This window comes from Oryctolagus cuniculus, chromosome 1, assembly GCF_051225735.1.
Source record: "Oryctolagus cuniculus isolate XC-2025 breed Fujian yellow rabbit chromosome 1, ASM5122573v1, whole genome shotgun sequence".
Taxonomy (NCBI): Eukaryota; Metazoa; Chordata; class Mammalia; order Lagomorpha; family Leporidae; genus Oryctolagus; species Oryctolagus cuniculus.
Window position 1 is genome coordinate 38,905,895 of NC_142867.1, and position 22,531 is coordinate 38,928,425.

Here is a 22,531-nt window from a genome sequence, read left to right on the forward strand (position 1 = left end):
TCCCTGCCTCTCCTTCCCACTCCCTCTTTCTCTGTCTTCCTCTCCCCTCCTCCATCCTTCTCTCTCTCTCCTTTTTCAAATAAATATAAAAATAAAACAAGATTTTTGTATGAACACAGGTTGTTATTTCACTTGTGAGAATACTTAGAGTAAGATCCTGGGTCATATAGTAAATATCAGATCATACAATGTTTTTATCAGAAAATGTTTGTCTTGATTTTAATGTCTTGGAGCTATAAGGTTTGTGCCATCAGTTACGTAGAACTTTAATATATTGTTAGAATGGTGTGTAGTATTAGCAAAACCTGCTAAAAACCGATTTTGTTTAACTGTCTGTAAAGGAGAATTCTTAAATCTTTTTGAAAATTTTCATCTACTTGAAAGGCAGAGAGAGAGAGGCAAACATCTGCTGGTCCACTCCCCCAAATGCCTGCCAGATCTGGGCCAGGCTTAAGCTAGGAGCTCAGAACTCCATTCAGGTCTGTTGCATAGGTGGCATGGACCCAAGCACTTGATCCAGCAAATGGTACCTTTCAGGATGCTTTAGCAGGAAGCTGGTTTCAAACCGGAGTAGCTAGGACTCAGCTCCCACTCTGATATGGAATACAAGTATCCCAAGCGCTGCTTAACCCACCTGCACTCTAACACTTGCCCTTTAGCTTCTTTGGTACTTGGCAGTTACCATGATACTCCCAAAGACTCTTACAGATATGATCCCAATGTGAAACATTTTGATTACAGTATAAAAAATTGGACTTATTTGTGTATCCATATTTGGAAGGTCCAGTTTAAAAAAAATGGAAATTTAGTGAGTTGGGCCTACATGTGTATTTAACATATTACTTATACAACTATAATTTCCACAATACCCATTCTGGGTTCATGGAACTGTTTCTATTTTATAGCTGAGGAAACTGACATTTGAAAGGGTTAGGTAACTTGCTCAGGCATCCTTTAGTGGATGACAGGTTGTTGGTGAAGCTCAGATGTTCTGTCTTTAAGTCTGTTCATCACTAGTTTGCTTGGCATTTGACAGTTTATCAGACAAGAAAAAGGTAAAATAAGAAACAAAATGGTGAGAAGCAACATAGAGTGGGATACTATAATTTGATTTAGGAGTAATCATATTCAAGAATCTATTTATGGGACCAGAGCTGTAGCGTAGCAGTAAAGCCGCTGCCTGTGGTGCCAGCATCTCATATGGGTACGGGTTTGAGTCCTGGCTGCTCTACTTCCAATCCAGCTCTCTGCTATGGCCTGGGAAAGCAGTAGAAGGTGGCCCAAGTCCTTGGCCCCTGCACCCACATAGGAGACCTGAAGAAGCTCCAGGATCCTGGCTTCAGATCAGCCCAGCTCTGGCTGTTGTAGCCATTTGGGGAGGGAACAAGCGTTATCGCAAACCTCTCTCTGTCTGCCTCTGCCTTTCTGTAACTCTGCCTTTCAAATCAATCAATCAATCTTTTTTTAAAAAAAGAATATTCACTGTGTAAAATGAAGTTATTTATTTATAGAGTTTTCTTAAAGTATCTCTGCCTCTGTTTTTTATACATCTTCATTTAAAAGGTTCCAAAAAAAAAGGTTCACATCATGTTTCCATGTTAATAGTGTTTTTCTGTGTTAGAAAGGTATCAGTCATGATTTTTGGTTTCTTTTTTTTTTTTTTCTTTTGTGGCATTCACTTACACAGTATATGAGGATCAGATCTGTTAGTGGACTTAATTTTCTTAAGGAGTACATTTCTGAATGTGCTGCTTTAAACCAAAACCTTGAAATAGATTACAAAGCCGAGTATGCAGTGTGATGGTTCCCATATAGCTGCCCCTTCTCACTCACAGGAATTTCCTGCCTCTCCTGTTGAAGATGTTTTTATAGGGAAGTCAGCATAAAAGTGAATCACCCATGAGCCTTTTTTTCCCCCCTAAGGCATTTCATTTAGTCAACTTGGTATTAATTTAGTTGGTACTCTTTAGTTGACTTGAACACTGTGTTTGTTGATGGTGTGAGCTGATGTTTATTAAGCTGTTAATATTTTACAGACTTCGTGAGTTCCTATTTGGATCTGTATGATCTTTCCTTTAGCAGCAGGGTTATTCATGGTTGAATCTGTGGCCACAGTCTCCAGTGTGAATGCCCTGGTTGTAGCCAGCCCCATCCTAGGCAGTCATTTGCTTGGTGGTTCTGAAGCTTCTCTTCTCCTGGAAGCATTTTGTTTTTTTCTCTTCACTTCAGTTGCATTTTTTTTTTAAAGATTTATTTATTTATTTGAAAGGCACAGTCACAGAGAAGCAGAGAGTGGGGCTGGGGTGGGGGTGGGGGGAGAAGTCTTCCATCCACTGGTTCACTCTCCAAATGGTCACAGTGGCTGGAGCTGGATGGATCCAAAGCCAGTAACCAAGAGCTTCCTCTGGGTCTCCCATGTGGGTGCAGGGGCCCAAGGACTTGGGCCGTTCTCCACTGCTTTCCCAGGGCATAACAGACTGGAGGATCAGAAGTGGAGTGGCTGGGCTTAAACGGGCACCCATGTGGGATGCCAGCACTGCAGACTATGTGCTTACACTGCACCACAGCGCTGTCCCCTTCAATTGCATTCTTAGTAATGGATGAAGTTTATAAATCATCACCATCATCATGTTATTAACTGAGATGCTCATAATAATGTTATTGAATGCCAGGCATTAAGTGAAGTGTTTAATCCTCCCAACAACCCCTTCAAGCACATGCTGTTGCTCTCTCCATTTTAGAGATGGAGAAACCATGGGGAGTGAGGGATAATGACCAAAGGTAATGAGTCAGCTTTTGCAGATTAGATGTTGGCTTTTGGTGTTTTTCAGACCAAGGTTATTTGATTGAATGTGTTGTACAACATTATCTTTTAGTGCTTTCTAGATGTAAGTGTTAATCTGTCTTAGATATCTAGATATAACAAACTGCTCACTTATTATTTAAAAGTCTGAGAAAGACAGAGATGGAATGGAGAGAGATCTCCCATTCACTGGTTCACTCGCCAAGTGCCCACAACAAGCTAAAGCCAGAAGCCACAAAATCAGTCTAGATCTCCCAAGTAAATGGCAGGCACCCAAGTAGTGGAGCCATCATCTGCTGCCTCCCAGTGTATCTATCAGCAGGAAGCTAGAATCAGGAGTCAGAGCTGCGACCTAACCCAGGCACTCTGAAGTGAAATGTACGCATCCCACACAGTATCTCAACCATTATGCCAAACACCTGCCCCGCAAAATGCCTATTTTATAGATGAGAAGTTGGTTGTAGAGAAGTTAAAGCTGTGTTGTCCTCAGCTCCTTAGGCTGTAGATTTGAGGCGGAGCTTACAGGTCATGTAACGCAGTATACCTAAAGCTCTTGTGTATTGTGGGTCACCCATTGAAGTGGCTTAATCTTCCCATGGGGAAAAGGAAAAGTCCATTTTCCCATCGGACTATGTTTACATCTACGTGTTTGTAGCCATGATGGTGTTTTATTATTTGCTATTTCAATTACATCAATTGTAACATCAGCATTTTCAGAACTTCTCCCCTTCTCACTTTTATTACGAACTGGTAGAAAATAGATTGTTTGGCTCAAAATCCAGTTATATTTACTTAAATATTTTGCCCAGAATCATTCACAGCCCTCTAGAATATGTTAAAACAACAAGCAAAAGGAAAGACCCATATCAAAATAGATATTTTGATTATGTAAATCATCAACATTTAATAAGAATTTTGATTTGTGGCTTGTACCTGTTAGGTAGTGAGATTTGCTATGCTTCTTCTAAGTCTTCCTTTGGTCTAGTAGTTTGTTGAAGATGAAAGACATAGTCAATTTGTGGAGGTAAGTAGAAAGGTTTAATACAAATAATTTTATCTGTCCATACAATTCTTTGAGAGCTGAGAGCTATGCGTATTTGTATAGAAATTCATGGAAATCAACAGTCTTTCACCTTTAAAGTAATAACTCACCAAGATCATTCAGTACTTAAAAATAGATTTGTTCAATGTATATTTATTTATTAAGTGTCTTATGTTAAGAATTGTTTTTGGTGCTAGGGACACAGAATTGAATGAGACCTGACAACATCCTTGCTCTCAGTAACTTGCCTGGCAGGGTTGAGGCAGAGGTGGCAGCACATAGTAAATAAACTTCATAAACCTGTACGGTCAGATAATATTTAATATTGTCAAGAAAAATAAAGCAGAATGAAAGAGGCTTGCTGTTTAAGTAAGGTAGTCAGGAAAGAATTGAATGGACTGAAGACACCAAGTCAGTCCCTGTAGGAATATGAATACATCTTTTTTTTTTGAGAGGCAGAGTTAGTGAGAGAGAAAGAGATAAAAAGGTCTTCCTTCCGTTGGTTCACCCCCCAAATGGCTGCTACGGCCAGTGTGTTGAGGCCGGCGCGCCACACTGATCCGAAGCCAGCAGCCAGGTGCTTCCTCTTGCTCTCCCATGTGGGTGCAGGGCCCAAGGACTTGGGCCATCCTCCACTGCCCTCCCGAGCCACAGCAGAGAGCTGGACTGGAAGAGGAGCAGCCAGGACAGAATCCAGCGCCCTAACCGGGACTAGAACCTAGGGTGCCGGTGCCGCAGGTGGAAGATTAGCCTAGTGAGCTGCAGCACCGGCTGAATATGAATACATCTTAAATGATGGCAAAACAATGTTGAAAAAGTTCCTTCTTCCCAAAATGACAACTTAATTTCAACATAAAAAGACTAAAAATTGGTATATCAGAATAAACTGGAATGTCAGCACAATGGGATACTACATAGCAAGAAAAAATAAAGTATTGACACATGCAGCTACATGAACAGCTCATCTCAGAGATTTTATTCTGAGTGATAAATGCCAGTCTCAGAAGATCATATGCTGCATGATTCTAGGCATGTCACCCTAGAAATGACAAGATTACAGTGATAGAAAACAGGTCAGTGGTTGCCAGGGTTAGAGTGGATAAGGTGATATGAATACAAAGTGGGTAGTGGGAGTGAATTTCTTTGTGGTGATGGAGGAATCCTTGTTATGACTGTAGTGGTTGTAATATGAATCCATACGTGGGATTTTACAAATGAGCACGTGTACATTGTAGTGAAATTTGAGTCAAGGCTGCAGTTTAGTAAATAGTGTTGCACAAATACATTTCCTGGTTTAGCTAATATATTATGTTTATGTAAGATACTGTCATTGGGCAAAACTGGGTAAAGGGTGCTTAGGAACTTTCTGTAATGTCTGAGGAGTTTTAAATTACTTAAAAAAAAAAAAAAAACCAAGCCAACAACAGGTCAGGTTAAATTCTGAGAACTCTCAATCTTGACCTTACTCTATAACCAAAAAATGGGGATACTGAGTCTCTAAGGTGAGATGAGAACCTGAGGTTACAGAGCCAAAGTTGTAGTCTACACTTTTGAACTTTCAGATCACATGATTATCCCCCGGATAGCATAACCACCACTTTTTTTTTTTAAAGATTTATTTATTTGAAAGTCAGAGTTGCACAGAGAGAGGAGAGGCAGAGAGAGAGAGAGAGAAAGAGAGAGAGAGAAAGAGATCCTCCACCTGATGGTTCATTCCCCAGTTGGCCGCAACCGCCAGAGCTGCGCTGATCTGCAGCCAGGAGCCAGGAGCTTCCCCCGGGTCTCTCACACAGATGCAGGGCCCAAGAACTTGGGCCATCTTCCACTGCTTTCCCAGGCCATAGCAGAGAGCTGGATTGGAAGTGGAGCAGCCAGGTCTCAGACCTGCGCCTATACGGGAAGCCAGTGCTTCTTCAGGCCAGGTGTTAAACTGCTGCGCCACAGTGCCAGCCCCTAACCACTTTTAACTTCCCAGAAAAACTGTTGCTTATTTGTTTGTTTGATTTGACAAAGAGAAAGATCTTTTATGCACTGATTTATTCTATAAATGCCCAGAAAGGGCAAAGCAAGACTGAGCCCAGGAGTCAAGAACTCAATCTGCGCCCTCCACATGTGTGGCAGGTATCCAAGTACTGGAGCCATCATCTGGTTCACGGAGTGTATGTACATTATCAGGGAGCCAGAATAAGAAGCAGAGCCAGGACTCAAACACAGGCACTCTGATATGGAATGTGGATGCCCGGGCATATCTTAATCTCTCTTCCAAACACCTGTCCCTAGCTTTAGTTTGTTATTGAGCTATTGTTAGAAGATCATGTAGGTGTCCTCCATCTTTCTCCACAGCTTCCTGCCCACAACACCCCACCACCACCTGAGTGTATTTATATATGTTTGTGAGTTCTTTTCTATGTTCTGAGCAGAGAAAGTGCAATATACAAAGTACACATTAGGTTTATAATTTCAATGGTTTTAGATATATTTTTGAATGGAGCACATATACATCCCCCGCTGTGGAGGCATTTCATTCTTGAGTGCTTTGTATAGTCTAAGTAGTATGGGGAGTGATGTTGGATTGCTGCCTGTGAATTAGTAGCTGAGTGGTGTTTTACTTCTGATGATTCAGTATATTTGCCTTAATTGCTGGATTAACCAATTTCTTGCCTCCCACAAAAAGCACACACATTTGTATAAAGAGAGGGTGAATGAATGAAGTTTTAGGGACTAATTTTTGTGGTATTTAAGCAACAATAGTTTAGATTACCCACAACCTTAATTTCCTTTCATGAGTCCTATACATGGGCTTTGTCACCATTTACACTTGATTACTTCATTGTTAACCCCAGTGATGTGATTTAGCATGCAAAGACTTAATTATTCCTTTCTGGCCTAGTGAGAAATTTCCTTCCAATAATTGCCTCCACTGCCCTTTAGCCTCTTAAACATTCAGTTTGTTTGGAACAACATGGTTGCTCAGTAAGCAATTCCAAGCCCAGCAGTGCCTGGAGCTGCCTTTGGACCATAATTTATACCTTTGACATACTGACTTAAGCCTCAATTCTTCAGTGATGACTGTGGGTGTTCTTCCTTAGAGTAGTAGTGTGAAGCGTTTGTCTGAAGTTGCCATTCATGACTAAATGGCACTAAACACTTTTCTGGTTGTCTCTCTTTAAATGTAATATTTTCTTATTTTAAGTGAAAAAAATCATGCCAACATTGAAAATAAGATTATACTGTCAAAATTTAGTTTCCAGTATTCAAAAGTACTTTAGTTTTGGGTACTGGGAACTTGAGTGTATATAAATGCTGTTTTTGTGAGGCAGGCACTTGTGATCATTTTGCCACTTGCTGCTGCACAGTATTCTGTGGACGGGAGGATCAGAGCAGTTGGATGAAATCGAGAAGATGAAATTGAGAGGGTTATGCAGAGTGGGCAAAGAGATCCTTTTATTTTGTTTAGTTTTAAAATATAGGTGTCATTTCATCTGGAGCCCAACAGCAAGGAATGAAGATAATAGCCACATTTTCTGAAAGTATTTTTAATTTTATGCCAGCGGCATTCTATGGGCAACTCTTTCATTTCCCAAGTGGAAGTTTGTGGAACTGAAACTGTGGTTTTCTGCCAGGAGGAATTGAAAGTATTAATTCTACCCAGGCCTTGTTTCAAGTAGAGTAATATGCTGGTATCTCTATAGACAATTTGTACAGCTTGTTAAATTTCACTTTTTAATTTTTTTGGCAGTATACTTTTAGTCCTGAGGCTCCAGCTGCCCATCTTTGAAAATTGTATCCATTCCTGTTTCCTTAAACAGTATCAGCAGCCCCAGTTCTCTCAGGGTCTGGAACAATAGCGGTGTGGTAGGGTAAACGGATAGTCTGCAGTAAAAATTCTTCTATGCCAGACTGTTTGTGGGGACACAGCTATACGTTGAGAGAACAAAATGTCTTGTTTATGAGACTAAATGAAAGCATTTTTGAGAGAGATGTTTTATGTAGCCAGGTTCCACTTTTCCATTGCTGTGAATAAAAGACATAATTTTTATGTAGTTTTATTTATTTTAGATTTATTTATTTATTTGAAAGGCAGCGTTATAGGGAGGTAGGTTTACCCTCTGTGCTACAGAGCCGGCCCCTATTTATTTATTTTTTAAAGATTTATTTATTTATTTGTGGGCCGGCGCTGTGACTCACTTGCTTAATCCTCTGCCTGTGGCGCCAGCATCCCATATAGGTTCCCGTTCTAGTCCCGGTTGCTCCTCTTCCAGTCCAGCTCTCTGTTGTGGTCCAAGGGGGCAGTGGAGGATGGCCCAAGTGCTTGAGTCCCTGTACTGCATGGGAGACCAGGAAGAAGCACCTGGCTCCTGGCTTTGGATCGGCGTAGCTCCGGCCATAGCGGCCATTTGGGGAGTGAACCAACGGAAGGAAGACCTTTCTCTCTCTCTCTCTCACTGTCTATAACTCTACCTGTCAAATAAATTTTAAAAAAAGATTTATTTATTTATTTGAGAGTATTGCTTCATTCCCCAAATGGCTGCAATGGCTGGAGCTGAGCCGATCCAAAGCCAGGAGCCAGAAGCTTCCTCTAGGTCTCCCATGTCAGTGCAGGGGCCCAAGCACCTGGGCCATCTTCTACTGCTTTCCCAGGCCATTTGCAGGGAGCTAGATCAGAAGTGGAGTAGCTAGAACTCAAACCTGCACCCATAAGAGATGCTGGAGCCAAGGTGGAGGCTTAACCTACTATGCCATAGTGCCAACACCAAGGCATAATTTTTAAATCACCAGTTTTTAGGGGAATTGGCTCATTGTGCTAACCTAAGACTAAGACAAAGGAGCACTTACTGAAAGAATGTAGGCAATGGATTTGTTGCAGTTGCTAAAAGATTGATCAGGAAACTCATGGATTGACACCCTCTTGTGACACTGTAGTTCCTTCTTATCTGCGGGGGATATATCCTAAGACACTCCGTGCCCCACGTCTCCTTCAGTGAATGCCTGAAACCTTGGATATTACAGAACATGGTATTTGCTGTGTTTTTTCCTTTATAAATATATGCATTTAATGACTTTTTCATCTTGTTAAGTTCTTAGTGTACACTGCAGCCATAATTTTCACGGTAGAAGTACAACAGCAAAACTAACATGAACTTCTTTTTCCTTAGGATCTTATTTGTTCTTACCATAGATCTTTGCAACCTTAGCCTGTGGTTTATTTTTCCCTTTCCTTATTATGGTCAAGTCAAGAACTTCCACCTTTTCACTTAGCAGAAGTATTTTATGACTTCTCTTTGGCATATCCGAATTGCCAGCATCACTACTCTGGCGCTGTGGGACCATTATTAAGTAAACTTAGAGTTACTTGAACAGAAGCTCAGTTGATCTGTATGATTAATGGGTGGGTAGTGTATACAGCACAGCTATGCTGGATAAAGGGATTCAAGGTCCAAGCGGGACACAACAGGTTGGAGTGAGTTTCATCACTTTACTCTTAAAGGCACACAATTTAAAATGTATCAGTTTTGTTTCTCGAATTTCCCATTTAATATTTTTGGACTCTGGTTAATGGTGGAAACTAAAGCCATGGTGCCGTGTGTGTGTGTGTGTGTGTGTGTGTGTGTTGGGGGTGGGGTTACATTTTTCTGGAGTATTTTCAGAGTTTAAAATATTCAGCCTTGAATAGATATTCATCATGATTTCTGTAGGTATATAAAGTAATAGAATTTTTCTTACAAATTATCTTTTTTAATACTTCATATGATTGAAATAGATTTTTGTTACATTTGAATTTTCCTTTCTTACAGTAGTAATAAATGCAATATTGTTCTTCCCAAACTCTGGAGTGTCTTGAGGAGTCCTTATAATTATTAGGCACTGGTTATTGTTTTTTTTTTTTTTAAAGATTTATTTTATTTATTTGAAAGTAGAGTGACAGAAGAAGAAAGGAAAAGGGAGAAGAGAAAGAGATTCTGTATGCACTAATGCACTCACCAGTGGCCTACAGCCAGATCTGGGCCAGGGTGAAGCCAGGAGGCAGGAACTCCACCTGCATTTCCCACTTGTGTGGTAGAGGCCCAAGTATTGCTATCATCCCCTGCCTTTCTAGATGCATTCGCAGGAAAGTGTATTGGATGTGGAGTAGCTGGCAATCAAACTGGCACTTAGATATGGGATGGCAGTGGCACAGGCTGTGACTTAACTCCCTGAGCCACAATGCAGGCCCCAGCATTTATTATTTTACAGCCAGCCAATAAAATACCTGGACAGTGATCATATGAATCACTCCTCATTCTTATGGACAAAAGCAGTAAGACTTTTGACACAGGTTCAGATTTGTTTTTACTGCTTGGTTAACTTATTTTTTTTTTTTTTTAAAGATTTATTTATTTACTTGAAAGCCAGAGTTACACAGAGAGAGGAGAGGCAGAGAGAGAGAGGTCTTCCATCTTATGGTTCACTCCCCAATTGGCCGCAACGTCTGGAGCTGCGCCAATCCGAAGCCAGGAACCAGGAGCTTCTTCTGGTTCTCCCACGCGGGTAAAGGGGCCCAAGGACTTGGGCCACCTTCTACTGCTTTCCCAGGCCATAGCAGAGAGCTGGATGGGAAGAGAAGCAGCCGGGTCTCGAACTGGCGCCCATATGGGATGCCGGTGCTTCAGGCCAAGGTGTTAATTCACTGTGCCACAGCACCGGCCCCTGCTTGGTTAACTTATAATAGATATTGTCAATTAGGTGAGTTTCTCCTTATTTGCATAATGCCATGGAAAACTAAGAAAAGTTAAAATTGACCATGATGTACTTTTTTTTTTTTTTTTCATTTTATTTGAATTTGAAATATCTAGGAGTGAATGAGAAAAGTCATTTGTTGGTAGTCTAACCTGGTGAGAGTAGAGGTAAAAGGAGCTCTACTGGGCTCAGAGCTTGTTCCCAGGGTTGACTGGAGAGGATCCTTGTTGTTAATTTGTTGCTATTCTCCTTCAAAGAGCATGGGAGTTGTGAATCTGCCTGACCTTTTCAAATGCAAACATATATTTGTCACTTTAATGCATAATTCAGACATTCATGAAATGTTTTATGACAAAATAATTTGGCAGTGAACAACTGTGTACCAAAGTCATTTTAATTCCATACATTCTTTTCAGCTAAAGATTTTATTTATTTGAAAGTTACAGAGCGGGTGGTGGGGGTAGAGAAAGAGACAGATCTCTGTATCGTCTGCTGGTTCATTCACTAAATAGTTGCAACATCCAGGGCTGGGCCAGTCTGAAGCCTGGAGCCAGGAATTTCTTTTGAGTCTTCTACTTGGGTGCAGGTGCCCACGCACTTGGGTCATCTTCCACTGCTTTCCCCAGCACATTAGCAGGGATCATGATGGGAAGTGGAGCAGCCAGGACTCAAACCAACACCCATATGGGGATGAGTCGTAAGCTGTGGCTTTTCCAACTGCACTACATAGCACTTGCCTCAGTGCTTTGAATTTAGTAATGATTTGATTAATCTAGATCTTACTAGAATTGCTACATTTAAACAAGCAATCCTGTATTTAATGGTGATGTCTTAGAAAAGAGCATTATAGAAGCAAAATGATTTTGCCACATTTGTTCATGACCCAAATTCTTTAATTTCATGCATAAATAGCTTTGATTTTTACAGTGCTATGGAGAGCAATAATTGTAATCATAGAACCACAGGATGTAGATCTGGAACACATGCATGGAACTATACTAATGAGGCATACAAGTGAGACTTACAATGTTCATTGAAGTATGTTAAATATAACATTTTTATATGCTGTATCTTTTTCTTCCTTTTAGTGAAACAAAATACTTCGGTTGTACTTTTTTAAAAAAGATTTCTTTCTTTATTTGGAAGGCATAGCAACAGAGAGAGACAGTAGAGATAGAGATAGAAAATGGCAGGGGAGTGGGTGGTAGTGGTGGTGGTAATCTTCCATCCCCTGGTTCACTCTCCAAATGACCTCAACAACCAGGTCTAGACCAGGTCAAAGCCAGGACCTGGAACTACATCCAGGTCTCCCACGTGGGTGGCAGGGGCCCAAGCACTCTGGGCCATCTTCTGTGCCTTCCCAGGCACATCAGTAGGATGCTGAACTGGAAGCGGAGTAGCAGAGACTCAAGCTTCAGAACTGTTAGTAAGCTCTGCAAGGGTAGAAATCAAGAGTTACTCAGCATTGTTTTAGGTTTTCCATAGTTGTGTCTGTCTTCTATGGTAGTTCTCCCTTAGTCATGACTTCAGTTTCCCATAGTCAACTGAGATCTGAAAATACTATATGAAAAATTTCAGACATTAGAAATTCATAAGCTTTAAATTTTGTGCCTTTCTGAATCTCACTGATAGCTTTGGGATCCGCAAGGAGGAAGGCCTATGCTTCCGGGAATGGAAGTCCCTACCTGTACTTGTGGGGAAGAAAGTCCTTGTCAAGGTCCCTGTGGGTGCCTAAAGGTCAACCAGTGAGGATCAGACCCGCCTCAACCTTTAACCCCCATGCCCTGAATCTATAAGAGGAGCTCTCCCAATCTCTGATGCGTGACTTCCCCAGCCCCGCTCTGTTGGGACCCCAATAAAAGCCTGTGAATTAATTGATTCGTCTGCCTGGGAAGATCTGTTATGCACCGGACACCTTACACTCAAATTTTCCCTCCCTGTCCTGCTTGGGATGTCCCTTTGTCGCATATCCATGTTGTATACACTGCTCTCCTGTTAGTCACTTAGTTGCCTTCAACTCATAGTATTGTGGTGTTGTGTTCAAAGAACCCTTATTTAGTAGCCTAACACTAAGTCATAATGCCTGCAATATTCACTTCATTTCACCTCATCAAGTGAGCATTGTATCATCTCACATGATCTCAAGAAGGGTGAGTATAGTGCAAAAAGGTATTTTGAGAGACAGGGCACCTTCATTTTTTAAAAAATATTTATTTGTTTGAAAGTCAGAGTTACACAGAGAAAGGAGAGTTAGAGAGAGAGGTCTTCCATGCACTGGTTCACTCCTCAATTGGAGTGAACAACAGGAACAGGAACAGAGAGAGAAAAAGATATCTTTGATCTGCGTGATTACTCCCCAAATGCCTGCAAGAGCCAGGGCTGGGCAAGGCCTAAGCCAAGAGCCTGGAACTCCATCTGGTTCTCATGAGTGCTTTGCAGGGGCCCAAGCACTCGCGCCATCGTCTGCTGCCTCCCAGGGCAGCAGGAAGATGGGTTAGAAGCTGAGTAACCAGGATTCTGATGTGGAGTGTGGACATCACAAGCAGCAACTGTGGTATAGCACCCTACCCAGAAATTATATTTTAACTGACAACATTTTTTTTCAATTAATCTGCTGAGCAGAAGTTTATACTGTGGATACTGAGTGGGTGCCTATTGTATTTCCAGGTGTGTTGATGAGCACTTCATGTGTGCCAGACATTGTGCCTTAGCACAAGCTCTCTTATATTTGTTCATTCCCTTGATTGCCACAGCAACCATATGAGAGAGGAACTCTTTACTCTCATTTTACAAGAAAACCGGGGCTCAAAATGTTTAAATGAATGTGTTAGTCATATATATTCGATATATATATATATATATAAAATAAAACATGACTTTGTGTGTGCTTTTAGACACACAAAGTCCTGCTTTATAATCTGGAACCACAATTTGAATGTGAAAGGTCTGCCCCCCAGACCTATGCTGTCCTACAGGCCACCTTACAGGCTTATGAGTGTTAGTAGGTGATGAGGCCGGGTTGGGAGGACAGGTCCAAGTTTTGACAAAATGCAGTACGAGAGTGCTGTAAAGGAGGGGTGCGCCAAGGGCTGTGGGTGCAAGGAGGAAGGAACCTACTCTGCCTTGGGGAGCTGGAAAGCTTCGAAGCAGAGGTGACATTTGAGCTGGGTCATTTAGTCTTCTGCGGGGCAGCTGCAGGAGTTCTGCCTTGTTTGAAATAAGCACATTTACAAGAGAATAGTGGAGCACATTCCGCTTGATGGATTGGATTGACAGATTGAAAGTAACTCCCCAGAATGATGGCTTTGTTAGGTATTTGTTCTCTGAGAACCCTACCTGCCACTCCCCTTTGGTGAATTGTGGCAAGAAAGCTGTCACATTAAGCTGTCATTCAGGATATTTGTGAGAGGGGGAGGGAAGAACAAATTATGGGCAGAACTAGGTATTTTCAGAACAGTCTAAGACCCGGAAAGATTATATTTCAAGGCATTTAAAAATGAACACAACAGCCTTTCTTAAAGTTGTGCAAAAAGAAAATTGAATAATGAAAAGTTAATTAGGCTGTGGGTACTTTTAGAGCTAAGGCATTCTGATTCTTATCCACTACGATATAGGAAGCTTTGTTGATACGAAGACAGAAAAAGAAATCAATTGTAGAACTGTACAAAGTTTTTATATGGAGGTTGCTGAATTGCAGAAGTACTTTATCTTTTTCTGTGTGATTGTTAAGAAGCAGAATCAATTCCAACTGTAGTACCCTTTGTCTCAATTGTGTATTTGTCTGCCTTAAGAATATCTCATGTGTTTTGTGGCTTCTTTGGATTTTTATGTGCTAATCTCTGAATGACTTAGAAGACCAATCTAGGTCTTTCTAAATTATGGAGAAATGCTTTAACAACACTGCTTCTAGTTTGCCCTCTGGTCCCTTGCACGGACTCCTGCGTTCCCACCTCCTTACCAACCCCTCATTCACCTTCTACTCCCCAAGCCTGAAATGGAAAGAACTTGCTTTGTTACTGATGATAATATTTAAGCTCTAAAATTTTAACAGTATTTCAGTTGCAAATAAATGGAAATTGTGTATTCTGTTTAATGTGTTTCAGAAAATCCCTGCTATTTTTTTTCTTTAAATACAAGAAAACAGGCGTGTAATGCCTCATTGAAAAAAGCCTGTAGGGGTGCTTTGTGCAGGTCTTAATTAAGGGCTTTGAAAGACCAAACAAAAGGGAAAAGGAAAATGCTACAGGGTTATTGTTATTCCACCCCATTGGCTCAGCTAGCTGACCATCCATTGGAGCGTTTTGTCCATTTTGAAACTGAATGACACTTTTGTTCGTGATTAACAGAGGTGAAAGAAGCCAATTATTGGGCCGTCTTTTTCCATAGAGCAGCTGCTGTTGGATTTAACTGCAGGCAAATCTGGCCTTTTACAACCACAAGGATGTTGTGATGACAGTTTATTTTTATAGAACTATGTGGTAGAAAACAAAATCTGTCTGACTCCTGTTAGGAATATGCCCTGGAATTTACCATGAAAGGGTGAGTGTAATGTTCTAGCTCTTCCACAGTTTCCTTTTAAAAATAATATATATGTGTATTTGTGTGTCTGGGTTTTGTACACATTTTTAGCAGCTTTTTAATGCATGAGACTCCAGCATTTAAATTATATAAGATCATTTTTAATCCATAGTTTGTAAGATGCTTCAGTCTTTTCCTATTTTATTTTATTTATTTGCTTGCAGCTTGTTAAAGTTGCAGAGTAATTTGTGGAGAAGGCTGCTTAAAGGGGAACAGATGAGTCTCAGAGCACCTTACCCACTAGTTTAGACATCTGGCCTTGCTAGCATTCAGTGGTAGGAATCTCTCATACTGTCTAGGTGTTAAATGAATATGTAATGGGGTATTGCTGGGAGCGGAGCACAAGATTCAGCTCTCAGGAGTCACCTCACTCTGATAAGCTTGACAATGGGACAGAAGGTGAGATTGGGTACTGGGTACTAGGGGTCAACCTTGAAATCCTTCAGTGAGACCTAAAAGCTAAGCTTTCCTTTTTTTTTTTTTTTTTTTTTTTTTTTTTTTTTTTTTAATTTTTATATACTTAATAGGGGGGAAAGAGGAGGAGTGCACTGGTTCACTACAATCCATGCTGAAGTTGGAAGTGGATCCAGGTGTCCCATGTGGTGTCAGGGACTCCACTATTTGAGCTATCACCTGCTGCTGCCTCCCAGGGTACACGTTAGCAGGAAACTGGAATGTGAGTGGAGCTGGATCTCAAACCCAAGCACTCTGACATGGGATGCAGGCATCACAACTGGCAGTTTAACTTCTAGGCCAAAGGCCAGCCCCAGGTGTCCTGCAGTAGACAGGATGCCCTGTTCAGTGTCTTCTTGGGGAAGTTCTGAAGATTTTTGAGTTTCAGTTTAATCTTCTAGTAGCTGAAGTCAACAACACTTGTTTTTCAGAGTGGTTGTGAGAATTCAGTTGAGCATTTTCTGTGTCTAGCTCAGTTCCTGAAATAGGAAATATTTGTCGACCACTTTTTCTTTTGTTGTTAATAGCTTCTCATACTAAGATCTAAAGTCAAGGGGCGGAAGTCCAGTATCTTCGCTTCCCATTCAATTAGTCTTTTCTTTAATTCTTTTTAAAATCTAGTTTTGAAGTAGCAGAATTTTTAGGGATAACTTAATGAGAATACATGGCTTCTCTCTGCAGCTCTCCCTTCTTCATTTGTTTAGAACAGAATCCACATGGCTATGTTACAGTATGAAAAACATCAAATATGGACTTGCTGAGAACCACTGTCATACTTCATTTGAGAATCTTCCCAGGCCTTGCCTTGGCTTGCTGTGTAGGATTGGCAAAGTCACCTGACTTCTGTGTTTTGTTAATGACAACATAACAATATTAACACTTAACTCAGGACTCACTTTTGAGATGTTTTGAAGATGATCATATGTAAGTAGTGTAAATATTACTGTGTTAAAATAGAAGGATGAGTTCCCTAAAATTGTAAAACTCCAGTACCTAAGTAGCTTAAGTTGTCAGTTGAATGAGTTGTTTAGTATTGAAGTTCATGTCTTAATCTACGTTCTTTTGGATAGCATTTCACCCCATGGGATGTGGATGATTCTGCTGTTTGGAGACCGCTTAGAAAAGGTGGTGTGGGATCTGGGTTATGTGTCTCTTCTCCCCTGATTTGATTTCCCACACCTCCTCTCCATCCCAAACCTTTGCTTGCCTCCCATTCTTTGATACCCTCCTCCTGGGGCTGCTGTACTTTCCTACATCCTTAGCCTCCCCACTGGGTGTTAACTGAGGAATTGCATCTTCTGCAAACTTTTGGTTAGAGGCTACTCATCTTCCACAGTATTGAGATTAGCAGTGAAGTTTTTAACACTCCTCTTTGCTGCCTATAGGTCATTGAGAGTCCGTCTTACAAACAACTACTGTTGTTCTATAGGCTATGGCTGTCAGTTCTAACACCTCACAAATATTGTCATCTACTGGCTTCTTATTCGTTCTTTTAATGGAGAATTGGGTATCAACCTCATGATCTTCTCATTTCTGCCATTCTCTCCCATGTAATAAGGCTATCATTTAATGCACATGAATAGTGCTTCCAGTACTCTTGCCTGTCATTTCATTTACCTGTATCACACTGGTGAACCCTGATTCAAGTCTCTTTAAGCCATGTCCTCGAATGGCCACATCTTGGACTTTGACCTGCTAAGTACCTTTGACTATAATCTCCTTCCTTCCTCCCTTCCTCCCTTCCTCCCTTCCTTCCTATCTATCTATCTATCTATCTATCTATCTAAGGCAGAGTGACAGAAGAGAGAGAGAGAGAGAGAGAGAGAGAGAATCTTCTATCCATTGTTTCACTCCTCAAATGGCTACAATGGCCAGGGCTGGGCCAGGCTAAAGACAGGAGCCTGGAAATCCATCTTGTTCTCCCATACAGGCAGAAGGGACCCAAGCACTTGGGCCATCTTTTGCTTTCCCAGACACATTAGCAGGGAGCTAAATCAGAAGTGGAGCAGCTGGGACTTAAACTGGCCCTCATATAGGATGTTGGCATTGCAGTCATCAGCTTAACTACCATGACCATAATGCTGGCCCCTGACTCTTTTTTAAGCCCAGTTTCTACATTATTATCACTATACAAAACTTTCAACCTCATTAAGTTCTCAAGTCCTTTGATCCGTTTACTTTCTCATCATCATTTTTTCATTTCTTTCTCTGGTCAGATTAAGGTTTATTATCCATTCCTTCAACTTCTCAAGCCAATACGCTTAGCCCTCCTACCCTGTTGTCCTATCAAAGGTGACTTTTTACTTAATGATGACATCAGACTGTTTGTCACTTGTGCCTCCTTCTTGGGTGAACTACCCAGTGGGTCGTGTCATGCATGACTCTCATTTGAAGAGGCAGTTAACTAGCAGAGGCTGAGGGCTTGGTTGTTTTGGTTTGGTGGAGAATGAGCATGAAGCTTCCTCAAGAGAAAAGACTTTCAATTATCTCGTTGTGTGGTCTTGCTCAGATCATTTAACCTTCTCTGGGTTCTAGTTAACTCATCTACACGTGGAGGATATTTGGCTCTGTGAAAGCCATTATTTCTCTAGCACTACACATTCCATGATACTATAATTTCTTGTTAACTCTCCATTTGCTTACTTATATTTGAAATAAGTCAGGTGGTTGGTGTGGGCCTCAGTTTCCCCATTTGTACAAAGGGACACTCCTCAAGCCTGGTCTGCCTTAAAAAGTTGCAGTGAGGTGCCAGCAATTTGACTTTTTTGAAAGTTCTTGGTAAGACCTAGGCAGGGGTTCTCAACTGCGCCATTTAAAATGCATTAGCATCACCAGGAAGCCTTGTAAAATCCTATATTTTCTGATTCAGTAGACGTAGGGTATGGCTCAGTAAATTGTATTTCTAATAAATTCCCAAGTAATATTGCTGCTGATCATGCTGAGAGCACACTGTGTAAAATGCCAACTCCAGGGAATTCTAGATATGTGAGATATTAGTTTGTGATCTTTTCAAACAATAATATGCAGTATGTTAACCATACTTTTTAGCCAAAAATCAAGATAAGTTTAAGTGTCTTCTTGGGAATAAAGCTACAAAATTATTGGGATTCAAACTCTTCCTGGACATCTTGGACCTACTATTGTCCTGTATGTGAATATGCAAAACAACATTTCCCCAAGAGTTGCCTCATGAAAATGATTGCATTTGGGTAGAAACATCTCAGCAGTGGTAAAGCACCCTGTAAAACCAGAATCTTTTCCCACAAGGCACATGTGATAAGAAATCTCAGAAATAGGCTTTCTTTTTCAAAGGGTACAGTCAGGTGCTACACAGAAAACTCAAGATGTTGTGGGGATTATTTCTATCGTGTTTCACAGATGGGAGTCAGGGTGGTTTTCTGAATTGGTGTGGAGAAGGGTCATCAGCTGGGCAGGCAGGTGCATTTCTTCCCACATTCTCCATCTTCTCCACAGCCTTCATCCTGATCAAGATGCATTCTGAAAAGTATACCTCCAGGAAAATGAGAGGGTAGCTATTCATATGAAAAAGGAGTCAGTCTCTGGTGTTTCTTTAAGGTGCTCCTATTTTTTTAAGCATTGTCTCACTACCTGCTTTATGAAAGGAGCAGGGTACAGGGAAGGAAGTAGAGCAGAGAGACTCAGAGGAGCACTTTTGTTATTGGGAGCCAATATGCACCTGTGGGAATATAAACTGGTGTAGCCACTGTGGAAAACAGCACCCTGGTTCCTAGAAAAAAATTAAAAGCAGAAATTGCCATATGCTCCAGCAATCCCTATCCTAGATATGTATAAGCCCCCAAAACTGAAAGGAAGATCTTAAACACAAATTTATAAATTCATTGTCACAACAGCAGTATTCACAACAATCAAAAGGCAGAAGTATTTCAAGTTTCTGTCGATAGTGACTGGACAAATAAAATGTGTTATATCCATACAAAGAAATAGTGTTCTACTTACGAAAGAAGTTCTGACATATGGGTGAACCTCAAAGACACTATTCTAAATGAAATAAGCAGAAGGAGAAACACTCTCATGATTCCATTCATATGAGATACTTATTAGAGCAGTCAAATTCAAGGGGACAGAAATTGGAGATGCTAAGGGCTGGCAGGAGTGGAGAATGGGGAGTTTTTGATTAATGGGTAGAATTTGTTTTCTAAGATGAAAAAGTTCTATGGATTGATGATGGTGATGATTTTATAATAAGGTCAGTGTACTTAATGAATGCCATGGAACCATGCATTTAAATGGCAAATCTTATGTCTAACACAACATCTCCGTCATAAAAGTATTTTCACGCATCAGAATTTCTCAGCCTTAGCATTGACTTTTTTTTTTTTTTTTTTTTTTTTTTTTGGACAGGCAGAGTGGACAGTGAGAGAGAGAGACAGAGAGAAAGGTCTTCCTTTTGCCGTTGGTTCACCCTCCAGTGGCCGCTGGATGATTCTTAGTTGTTGGAACCTATATTAGCCTGGGTTCTCCAGAGAGATAAAACTAGTATTTACTGAGACTTACTAAAGGGAATTGGCTCACGTGGTTATAGCCCAAGATATTCCAATGTATACAGTCAGCAATCTGGAGAACCAGGAGAACCAATGGCATTGAATAAAGAAATTGTCCCATTTCAATTTACCCCGCAGTATAAGTTCTAGAGGTAGCAAAATCATCTCTGTGACTTCTTTTAGCATAAACACTCCTTTCTCTCTCTGTCTCTCTCTGTGTCTCCCTTTTTAGTCCTTTGAAAGAGATTCAGGTTAAGTCCATTAAGACTTTAGAAATAGGACCTCTTCTTTCCCTGGCAAGGATTGGAAGGGCAGATCTAGTTCCTGTTGTTACAGGAAATACCTGACCAGAGGGCATTCAGTAAAAATAGCCATGCCCTCCCAATTTTAATTTAGTTTATTTAGAATGCACTTTGTAAAAAGTGTACTTTATGGAGATACAATTGGTTTCAACGACTGCTTCTGTCATACTTTAAAACGCATTCAACACTAGAAAGTGGTAGCAGCTCTATATACCATGTGACAAATTTTTTCAAAATAACAATTTGTAAAAAAAATTATAAATTGGCCCAAACAATATACTTTTTGGTTATTTTTAAGGAAGAAATTACCAAGACACAAAATAAGTTTTAAAATAAAAACCAGTGTGTGTTTATTTGGACTAACATATTTATGTTGGTACCTCTAGCTCAACCATAGAAGTGGCAGTTTACACTCAGGGCCAAGCTATTTAGCCTGCTGTCTCCCAAATTTTAGATGCATCCCAACTTTTGGGGCTCATGTTACTATCTAAAGATCAGGTAGAAACAACAGAACCAAAAAAGGGTGAAAGGGGTTAATTACAACTATTTAGTAACCACACAGGCAGGTATGTGTCAGTTTTTTTTTTTTTTAAGGTTTTATTTATTTATTTGAAAGGTAGGGTTTAAAGAAAGAAATACCTATTTTCTATCTGCTGGTTCACTCCCCAAATGGCTGCAATGGCCGGAGCTGGAATGATCCAAAGCTGGGAGCCAGGAGCTTCATCCGTGTCTCCCATGTGGGTGCAGGGGACCCAGCACTTGGGCCATCCTCTACTGCTTTCCCAGGTATGTTAGCAGTGAGCCAGATTGGAAGTGAAGGAGCCGGGACTTGAACAACCCCCATATGGGATGGTGTTACTGCAGGAAACAGCTTTACTTGCTATGCCAAAGCACCAGGCCCATATACCAGGTTTTTTAATGTCATCTGTAATCTCTCAATCTCCCATCAATGTTCCCTCTACTTCCTAGTGCAGGGCAAAGACCATTTAAGATATAGGCAAGAGAGAGGCCTGCCTATCATACAAGTATTGGATTTGCAAACATACAATATTCAGGCCTGGTGTTGCTTGCAGGCATGTAATAGTTGTGTGATAACATTAGGGACAAGCAATATTAACACCTGTGACAGAATAAGCAGGCCAGGAGCTATTTTTACTACTGTGTTATAAACTATAATTATGAAAATTGTAGGGCTCTCAGAAAAGATCTTTACTTCTATCATGATGTGTTTTTCAGAGATTTTTTTTCTTTATTCCCTCTGCATACATGATAAAAAAAAAAAAACTATGGTGGAAATGCTGTGGAATATATGTGTCATATTAAGTGGCTTCACTTTTTACCAAATCAAACTCTCATTCTCATAGGATAAATTTTCAGGGGTGGGTTTTTTTTTTTTAACAAAGGTAAATTCTTTTTTTTTTTTAATTTTTTAACTTTTTTTTTTTTTTTTTTTGCAGACCTATTGTCATGTTTAATCCCAGTGAGAGTCAAGTTGGGAATTGATAATTTCTTTTTTTTTTTTTTTTTTTTTTTACAGAGGATCAGTTTAGTATGCATTAAGTAAGGATTTCAACAGTTTGCACCCCCATAGAAACACAAAGTGAAATATATTGTTTGAGTACTCGTTATAGCATTAAATCTCAATGTACAGCACATTAAGGATAGAGATCCTACATGAGGAGTAAGTGCACAGTGAGTCCTGTTGTTGACTTTACCAATTGACACTCCTGTCTATGGCATCAGTAATCTCCCTATGCTCCAGTCATGAGTTTCCAAGGCTATGGAAGCCCTCTGAGTCCTCCGACTCTTATCTTGTTTAGACAAGGTCATAGTCAAAGTGGAGGTTCTCTCCTCCCTTCAGAGAAAGGTACCTCCTTCTTTGATGACCTGTTCTTTCCACTGGGATCTCACTCGCAGAGATCTTTTGCCAGAGTGTCTTGGCTTTCCATGCCTGAAATACTCTCATGAGCTTTTCAGCCAGCTCCGAATGCCTTTAGGGCTGATTCTGAGGCCAGAGTGCTATTTAGGACATCTGCCATTCTATGAGTCTGCTGAGTATCTCACTTCCCATGTTGGATCACTCTCCCCTTTATTTACTCCATCAGTTAGCGTT

At 40.6% G+C, this 22,531-nt stretch overlaps 1 protein-coding gene across 3 annotated transcripts in view; it reads left to right on the top strand.

Moving 5' to 3' along the window:
• LGR4 (leucine rich repeat containing G protein-coupled receptor 4) overlaps positions 1–22,531 on the top strand; it is a 121,688-nt gene that overhangs the window by 13,671 nt on the left and 85,486 nt on the right. Inside the window, exon 1 of one of the 3 annotated variants that reach the window (XM_070072143.1) lies at positions 15,076–15,101. The exons of the other annotated variants lie outside the window; for them this stretch is intronic. Within the exon in view, the coding sequence (XP_069928244.1) occupies positions 15,094–15,101 (8 nt within the window). The 5' untranslated portion in view covers positions 15,076–15,093. Of the gene's footprint in view, positions 1–15,075; positions 15,102–22,531 lie in introns of those variants that run through there. 3 annotated transcript variants of the gene reach the window in all.